This window comes from Merops nubicus, unplaced genomic scaffold, assembly GCF_000691845.1.
Source record: "Merops nubicus isolate BGI_N331 unplaced genomic scaffold, ASM69184v1 scaffold26861, whole genome shotgun sequence".
Taxonomy (NCBI): Eukaryota; Metazoa; Chordata; class Aves; order Coraciiformes; family Meropidae; genus Merops; species Merops nubicus.
The window spans coordinates 1-9,521 of NW_008588024.1; the positions used below are offsets into that span (position 1 = coordinate 1).

At 49.3% G+C, this 9,521-nt stretch overlaps 1 protein-coding gene across 1 annotated transcript; it reads left to right on the forward strand.

Annotated features, from left to right (window-relative positions):
* Positions 1 to 42: 42 nt before the first annotated feature.
* SLC19A2 (solute carrier family 19 (thiamine transporter), member 2) lies at positions 43 to 6,898 on the forward strand (the record flags this gene model as incomplete). Its single annotated transcript, XM_008949142.1, has 5 exons — positions 43 to 651; positions 2,908 to 3,130; positions 5,375 to 5,567; positions 6,424 to 6,565; positions 6,773 to 6,898. Coding segments are annotated over 5 exons (1,293 nt in total), but the record flags the coding sequence as incomplete, so codon positions are not given.
* Between the last annotated feature and the right edge of the window lie 2,623 nt (positions 6,899 to 9,521).

Here is a 9,521-nt window from a genome sequence, read left to right on the forward strand (position 1 = left end):
AGGGGGGGTTACCGCCGTTTTTTTTCCCGCCCCCCCCCTCAGGTGTTCAACGAGATTTACCCGGTGTGGACTTACTCCTACCTGGCGCTGCTGTTCCCCGTGTTCCTGGCCACGGACTACCTGCGGTACAAGCCCGTGGTCCTGCTGCAGGGCCTGAGCCTCATCGTCACCTGGTTCCTGCTGCTGTACGCCCAGGGGCTGCGGGCAAAAAAGTGCCTCGAGTTCTTCTACGGCATGGGCACCGCCACCGACATCGCCTACTACTCCTACATCTACAGCGTGGTCGATGTCAACCTCTACCAGAAGGTCACCAGCTACTGCCGGAGCGCCACCTTGGTGGGCTACACGGTGGGCTCCATCTCCGGGCAGCTCCTGGTGTCGGTGGCGGGCTGGTCCCTCTTCAGCTTGAACGTCATCTCCTTAACCAGCGTCTCCATCGCCTTCGGCACGGCGTGGTTCCTGCCCATGCCGCAGAAAAGCCTTTTCTTTCACCACCCCTCCTCCGGCCAGCAGCTCGGTTGCGAAATGAAGGTCATGGACTGTAAAAATGGATCGGTTGTCCGAGATCATCCCGGGGTGCAGAGAGCCCTGGGCTGGGAGGATGAGACGAAAGTTCCCTTAAACGGGGAGGAGCATCCTGCAGGGAAGCAGGTGAGTTGTGCCCTGGGTTCCTGGAAGCAAAAGGTGCAATGCTGGTGTGGGTGTCACGTAGGCAACTGTGTACCCATGTGTATGTGTGCCTGTCTCTAACATCCATCAGCAAAAAGCATCCCTCTGCTTATCCTGCTTCCTTATTTCCAGCACAGAAAAACTTAGGCATAGCTTCTTTTTGCTAACTGAGCGTGGGAGGCTTCTCATTTTTTGGGAAGTTGTTTTGCATGTCTCACGAGGCAGGGATTAAAATTCTCTAGGCATCAAGTCGTTCAGCAGTACAAAGCAAGAGACATCTGTGGGGCACTAAAAGCCATCTGCATGTCTAAATTGTGTGTGTGGGCATCCTGGGACTTGCAGAGAAGAGGGAATCCTTCCTGTGCCTTGAAAACGGTTGTTCCTTCAGCTGTGGTGCAATAAGCTGTGTAGAAATTGGGTTTTATCTTATGATCCTGGGAGGAAACTGGTCCAGGAAGGCCAGAGCAGCCCTTGAGATCACTGACAGGCTGACATGAATGAGCTGGAGGCCCTAGGGAGAGGTCAGCCTTGCTCCTTGGTCAGGAGGATGCTGTGCTGCTGCTGAGAACAAGGCAGAAGGTAATTGCAGATGCTGCTTTAGTCAGCTAGTGGGTGTTTCACCTAGCAAGGAAAGCCTGGTTAGCTGGGCTGGGGGAGGCAGCATCCTGGGCTGCTTTCAGCTTCTCCCAGCTACAGCCAGGAATTAAAGGTATTAACATTCCAGGGGCCTAATCCTGCCCCATCCAGCACAATCTTGTGCTAGCAAAAGTATTTTTAACCAGGTTATACTTGTGTGCTGGAGGGTATTCATTAAGCAAGAGAAATTCTGTGCCAGTAATGACTAAAGTATTAATACAATTTAGCTGTCCCTTGTGTTTTTTCCACTCCCAGTGATGCTGAGGAGTGGAAAAAAAGGTAGTAAGGGCAGAGTTAGGCTGTGGTCGTTGAGGACTGTAGTAGAAACACTTTAAAATGATTTTTTTTCATCACAGAGAACAGTCTTTCCCAGGCACACACTGCACAGTTCCCCCAGGGTTGGGGCATGCTGCCAAGAGTCCAAAGTTGCTGCTGCTATCTGGAAACTGCTCTGAAACTGTGCATGTGACAGCCCAGTGTGCAACAGCTCAGGGCTCTGATGCTGCTCCAGGGATCCCCTGCAGGGAACCCAAGTCCACAGAAAGGGCTACAGATGCTGAGAGGGCCTCGGGGGCTCTGCCCAGTCTCTGAGTTGGACAAGGAGGGTCCTGCCTGTGTGTGTGTGCATGCCAAACATTGCCCAGCTCTGCCTCCAAAGCAGAGACATCTTCATTTACTGCTCTTGGCATAAGGGGCTTGGCAACAGCACTGCTATGTCAAAAGCAATTTTCATTTGTTGTCTTCCCCTGCCTCTAGAACTGATATATTTTAATTATTTTCTTTTCCAAACCATGGGTCTGCCCCCTTTCATGCCCTTTCTAGAAGGATGTGTAGGGGAAAGCTTTGTGGTTCCCTCATGCTGTTTGTCAGAGTGCTTGTCTGTGCAGAAGTTGCCATTTTCAGTAGCAGTGTCTGGTGGAAGTGCCTCCTGGTTCTCTTCATCCCCCCCCAGGCAACATCTCACACCTTCAGTGAGCATTAACAGGGGTAGAGTGTGGTGTGATGAGGTTGCTTCTTTGAATATTTATAACTTCTGAATGCCAGGACTGAAGAAAATCTGTTTATTTGTGGGGAAATATCTGATGGCTTTCATGTTCTCTGCACTGTCACATTTAATTGAATTTAGACCAGGATTTTCTGAATGCTAGGACTGAAGAAAATCTGTTTATTTGTTGGGAAATAGCTGATGGCTTTCATGTTCTCTGCACTATCACATTTAATTGAATTTAGACCAGGATTTAAAAGTCAGTGCTGCTTTTTGCCTTTATGATTTGAGTGGTTGTCTTGTGATCCTGTCTTGTGAGAGTGGACATCATGTCCTGTTCTCCTGGGTCTCCTCTCTCTGGTGTCCTTTAGCTGCTCTGTAGTCCTTGTAACCTCTCACTGCTCTGTGCTGGAGGGAGCCCAGTGTGCTTGGGATTGAACTGTCCCTCTGCAGGGGAGGGGACAGCTCTGCTCAGGGCAGAGAGCAGCTGCTGGGGCTGGGCTGGGGAAGCTTTTCATTCAGTGCTCTCTGGAGGTTTGCCTCCAAGAGTGCCACTCTTTATAAATGAAAAAAAAACCCCTCACGTTTTTCTCCCCTTCCTTCTCCAGTTGCTTCAGGAGCAGAAAGTTGACATCCTCAAGGTGCTGAAAGATCTCTGGCAGGACTTCTTGCAGTGCTACTCCTCCAGGACCATGCTCTGCTGGTCTGTGTGGTGGGCACTGTCCACTTGTGGCTACTTCCAGGTCATCAACTATGTCCAGGGCCTTTGGGAGAGGGTGTTGCCTTCTCCCAGCCCGGAGATCTACAACGGCGCCGTGGAGGCAGCCTCCACCCTGCTGGGTAAGCTTCTGCTCTGGCCCCTGCTCTGCTCTGAGAGTAAACCTGAACCCCTGAAGGTCACCAGAGCATGGTTGGGAAGTGGCTTGCATTCCCCCAAGCATGCAGGAGAGGCAGCCTCAAAATTTGGGGGGAGTCTTTCCTGATGTGAGCCGGTGGCCGCACGCAGCCCTCGTGCCTGCAGTCCTGTCTGTGGGTGTTTAAAGAAGCCTCCCAAGTTCATCTTTCTTCTGAGATGTTTGGCAGGAGGCTGCAGGCACGTGGCTGTGTGTTCTTGGCTCTGGCAGTGGGGTTATGTTTGTTTTAACCACTCAGAGTCAAGACTTAGGGGCCCTGGGGTTTTGTTGGTGGGTGTGTGTGGTGTTTTTTTCCTTTGGGAGGATGTGAAGGTTTCCTGTACACGTGCAGTGAGCCACATTTAGTCATTCCAGTGCTCTTCAAGAGAAAAGCTATTAAGATGACAGAAGTGGCTTGACTTGAAAGGGACAGGTGGGTCAGTCAATGCAAACATTTCTTTAGGAAGCTGTCTAATACTGTTTCATTACCAGAACTAGGACAATACCCTTTTAATACAGCTATCATACCTTTACAGAGGCTTTCTAGGGCTTGCTGCAGTATGTTCCTTATTTTTTTGGATGGAATCATCATTCCACCACGTGCTGTGGACATCCCCTAGCTGGGGGCAAAAGAAACTAGGAAGGCTTTGGAGTTTCCTGGCCATGCTCTTGAAATTCAGTGGGAAGCTGTGGGTGTTCTGTAGTTCTAAAAGCTGGGCTGCCACCCATTGTTTGTGGAGTTGGAAGCTGTTGGCAGCTTGATTTTGAAGGCTGTGGGTATTAAATCATCTTGGGTCTGCTAAACCTGCACTTTAATAGCATGCAGTCATACACTGCTCCTCCACTCTGCTGGGGCACTTGCTTCTTGTTTGATTTCCCTTCCTCTACCATCCTGCCTGGCTTCCAGGGGGCAGAAGAATGAGTATCAAGGGAAAAGAGACCCTTGGTATGGCTAAATGGCAGCAGGTTTTAAAAATCACCACCAAAAAAAAACCCCAAACACCCCCAAGTCCCCAAAAAAATATTCTTCAAACCTTATTACAAATATCTCTGTCACCAAGGTCTTTTTTTTTTCCCCTTTTTTCTCTAAAGGTCTGTGGAAAATGGACCTGTTGAAAGAAAAGGTGCTTGGCACTCAATGTAAACCTGAAGCTTTTAGTTTTCTATTTTTATTCCCTCCCCCTGCCCACCCTGTATCCTTTTTATCAATGGTTGAATCATTTTGGGGGCTGTTTCATGAAACCAAATTAGCCTCTCTCCCTGAAGTACCCTTTCCTGGTGCCTCCCAGGTCTCATTTGCTCTTTTCATGGCTCCAAGTCACTCTGTATGAGCCAAGTTGGGCAACCTTTGTGTTGGATGCTGTTGCCAGCCCTGCCTGTACCCCTGCTGCCCTACAGAAGGGTTGAAGTTGAGCACAGTGACTCATTGTCAGCTTCATGTCCTGGCTAAGATAAACAGATTCCTTCTAGGGAGATCAACTGGCTGTTGAGGAGCATCCCTGCACCTCCTCAGAGATCTGGCAGTGCTTCCTCAGGGTTGTGCAACCCCTGGGTCAGTTGTAGGTGGTTAATTGCAGGACAGAGATTGTGTTGGCATCATTGAGTGTCACACTGATTTAACCTTGAGATGTGGGGGTTTGGCTGCTGGGGGGGAGCCAGGCTTTCAGAGAGCAAAATGTCAGCTGGGTGGTGTCACAGGAGGCTCTGGGGAGGAGAGTTTAGTGGCAGGAGATAAATTTCTTTCCTTTAGCACAGACATCTTCACTGCTCTGCAAGGCTGATGCCAAGTCTGACTAGGTTGCAGGCTTGTAGGCACTGATGGTACCTGAGGAGCCTTCATGTGCTGGAAGGATTTCCAAGGCAGCAGGCCAGCTAAGGGCTACAAGGAGCCCTTCCACTTCTGCACAGCAGCCAAATGCTGCACACAGTCCTGGGTTTCAAAGATCTCCAGTAAAACCTCCTTTTGTCAGCTTGCTGCTTGTCTAGTTTGCCTTGCACAGCAGTGGCATTATGCTCTTGGCTGCTGTTGGGCTTGTTTGCAGAACAAGGCCTACTTCAAATGGGAATTTGCTTGTCATTTAAGACCTATTTGGGCTTCTCAGTGGTTAAAACTGTGATAGTGCATGAAACACACCCCCACAAGTTGTCCCCATAGCAGCTCCTACCAGCTGTGCTTTCCTTCCCCTCACAGGAGCTGTTGCAGTGTTTGTTGTGGGTCACATAAAAACATCCTGGGCAACGTGGGGTGAAGTAGCACTTGCCCTGTTCTCCTTTCTTATTGCTGCTGCTGTGTATGTCATGGACACTGTTGAGAACATCTGGGTGTGCTACACATCCTACGTGGTCTTCAGGATCATCTACATGCTGCTCATCACCATAGCAACGTGAGTATCTTTTGGGTTTTCCTCTAAATTTCAAAGTGACAAAGCTGGTTTGTGTTCCATGTATCCAGAATCTTGCCCACCAGCAATTCAGAAATCTGTTGGGAGAGTTGGTGGTGTGATTGAGGTTGGAAACTGAGGCACAGAGATGTATTTGGCTGGTAGTCTGCCCAAGTTTAAAAGCCTGAGGGCACTAAAGTGATTTCTTTCAACTATTAGATGGTGTTGACAGCCAGAGGGATGTTTTTCATAAACAAGGCTGGAGCCAAGTGCTAGCAGACAAGGAGAGGACAATGCTCTCTGGTGAAGTGTCACCTTTCCCTAACTGTGCACAACTTCAGTGTTATGGATGACTTTGAGGAGGAAAACAGCTGCTGCTGGGAGACAGCCCAAGCACAACGTGAGGGGTGATGCTGCCACTGCCTGCTCCCAAAGGAGTTCTGACCAGGAGGGTGCAGGAGGTGATGGACCAGACTGCTGAGATTGCCAACAGCTCTCTGGGTTATGTAAAGCATGACAAAACCCTTCAGCTAGCTCAGACAGGAGGGCTGCTTCAGTAAGGCTGAAACCCACAGAGCTCCCAAAGCCTTTTGGGTTGTGTTTTTAAAAGTGTGTTTGGTTTTTGGCTTCTTTTTCTATGAGCCTGTGGGTGTTTTCTGGCTTCTCTACTCCTCTGTCATGACCCTGTTTAGACAAGCACACTCTCACTGCAAGGTAATTCAGATGGAAGACACTAGAACCAGCCTGTGTTGGTTCTAACCTAACTGTTGAGGTTGCAGAGTCTTCCTGTGGAGGGATGTTCTTGCATGCCCCTGTTTTTCCAAGCCCCTGTGGTCCTGGGCAATCCCTTTCTCCCCAGGTTCCAGATTGCCACCAACCTCAGCGTGGAGCGCTACGCCCTGGTCTTTGGGGTCAACACCTTCATTGCCTTAGCCCTGCAGACTCTGCTCACCCTGGTTGTGGTGGATGCCAGTGGGCTGGGGTTGGACATCTTCACCCAGGTATGACACACTCTTAGCTTTGCTGATGGGAGGGAGGGAGGAGAACCAATCCCTGGAGCTTCTCTTTTCTGGGTGAAGGGTTTGACAGAGAAATAACCCCTGGTTCCTGATGTGTTTAGAAGATGGGAGCTCATGGATTCACTTCCTTAAAAATGGAACAGCTTGATTTAACAACTTCTGGTGTCTTTTCTTTCCCCTTCTCTGCAGTTCATGATTTATGCCTCTTACTTCGCGGCCATCTCGCTGGTGTTCTTGGCCAGTGGCATATACAGTGTTATCAGAGCTCACAGAAGACAAGAGCAGATGCAAAGCAGACCTCCTGAAAGCCACTAGTGCACCAAGACTCCTTGGTGGGGTGACTTATGAAGATCTAGGTCTGGTTTTGAACCTCTGCCTTTTCTTCCCAAGGTGGTCCCCTGGATGGTGTTTGATGCATATTTGTACTATATTAGTAGCACATTTTAGAAGGTAAATGTTTTAGCTCTTACGTAAGTAAGACCAAATATCTTCTTTCTAAAATGCCTTTTTGTTCTTCTGGTGCATCTGTGGGATGTGCAGCTAAGAACAGTGAGTTTTCTCAAAGGATTAAAGCCTTGGGAGGTTTTAATCCAAGGCTGTGTCTGGAAGCTGCCATTGCAAAGGCAGCTGCATGATCCTCTAGTCAACTGCTGCTCTCTCTGTCACCTTGTACCATAGCTGATCATGGTGCTTCCCAAAAAAAAACCACAACAGTTTCCTGGGGGCAACTTGTGACACTGCTGAACTGGCTACCAGAGCACTACTTGTGCCATGAAGCTGTGGCCAAGGGAGGGTACAGCTGGAGGGGGAGCTTGGAGGGCACTTCAGGATACAAAATGCCAGTCCAAGAAACCCTGAGACATCTTTGCCTCTGTCCCTTAGGACTTGGAGGTTCCTGTGGTTACAGGAGTCACTGCCCCCCAACCCTGGGCTGTTGCAGGGATGGTGGATGTTAGTGTGGCTCTGAGGAGGAAGGACTTGCAGGGTTTTAAGCTGTTTTTTGGGATTGGAGTAAAATACTGACTCTGGTGACTAAACAGATGCCTTCAGCTGTGGTAGCTGGCAGGATGACTGCCTGAGGCTTTGGAAAAATGGTGATTTCTAGTCTGTCAGTTTTCCCCATTATTTTAAAATGCCTTTATGCTTCTGGTGGGTCTCTGTCTACTAGTTCTACCTCTTCTTTCCACCTGAGCAGCACAATGAATGTTTGGAGTGGGCAGTTCTTTTTTATTTCCTCCAGTCGAAGCAATTTGGGACTCGCCTCATTCCTGGGTTTTAAAAGTAACTTATTTTTTTCCAAATTCCTTGAGCCAGCAGGAAGGAATTGCACTGTGCAAATAGTTGAACACTGGGCTTGGGCACCTGGATACTTGGGTTGGCAACAGATACCCTCAGTATGCTGTGGAAATGGCCTGTGGACTGTCCCTGTTGCTGTGCCTCAGCCTCTACCACACAAAGCCAACGGTTCGTGTCTTTGGGACGTGCTGCCTGGGGTCTGTTTTGTTTTCAAAACAAATATGAAGCCATGAAATGCTAGCTGCTGAGCTGAACAAGGGATAGTAGGTGCTCATCCTTCATATCCCACCCTCTGAGTCCCTCAATCTGGTGGCAGTGGCAGCAAAGGCACGAGGAGTTGGGTGCGCAGCACTCGTGTCTAGTGACCGAAAGCAGCAGCTCCATTTTAACCCCATTTTTCATACAGAGAAAAAAAAAAGCCTTGATTTTTAACACAGTTATTTAAAAGCAAGTAAAAAAAAATATATATATATACCAAATTATGGCATTAACAGTCATTTTTTGACCAAAGTTGAGTGCACTGGAGGGGCACTGCTTTACATCCTCAGGCCTGTGAATGCGTGGAAGCCACACGTGGATGTTGTTCAGGTTCCTCTGTGCTGTTGCTGTGGTGATGACATGAATCCAGAGCTGTACACAGAGTTCCTGGTGCCTGTGAAATCCTGTAAACACGTTGACATTGTTGGTTTCTAATTGAAGAGCTATTTTTGTTAAATAAAAGCACACTGAGAGAGATCCTGGGTGTTTGGGTTGTGTTTTGATACCTTGTGAACCCACAGTGCTGCTGCTGCTGCAGGTTGTTGGAAGCATCTTGGTTGTAAAGAGGGAAAAATACAGGTCAAAGCATACAAAAAAGAAGCCAGTCTTCAAGAAGCTGATGGTTGTTGGCTGGCTCGTGCAGGGTTTTTAAATTAAGGATCATTAAGGATGCCTTAATTGATGAGCAGGTCAGAAATACCACTCCAGTTCTGCTGCCAGACTGGTCCAGTGAGAGGTCACCGACTGGTGCAGGTTAATCCTGATCAGAGCACATCAGTCTTGCTGATAGTGACTAAAGGAAAGAGGGTGTAGCTTTGCCATGGGAGGAGGGTTTTTCTCTTCACATTGACCTAATTACCAAATGGAGGCTTTAAAGGAGAAATGCTGTGAACTCCCCAGCCTGGCACACCCACACTTGGCTGCCTGGGAAAGCTCTCCCTGTCTTCTGCTGCTGGAAGGGGTGGCTTGTACCTGGTAGTGCAGTCTGGGCTGGAGGGGGAAGTGGTCTCTGAATGTCTGCTGATGGATGTTTGCTGTGGGTGGCAGCCCAAGAAGCTGCCTGCTCAACACCAAAGCCCAGAGGAATGGAGTGGTCTGGGGGAGGCAGCAAGGACCTTTCTCCCACGTTGCCTTGAGAGCCCTGCTGCTGAGGCAGGAGGGACTGTCAGCGTGTCAGCCTCACTCTGCATTCATTCATCTGCCTCCCCTGGGTGAATGCCCCAGTCAGCTCTGCAGGGATGAGCTTCTCCACAGGGCAGGGATTCAAATCTCTGCTCACACACTTCAAGGGAGGGGGGCTGGTGGCTCTCTGAGGGGGGTTCAAGCCTTTCACGTCGCTGGTGCTGTGAGAAGAACCCTGAGGCTGCTCTTGCCCGTGAGCCAC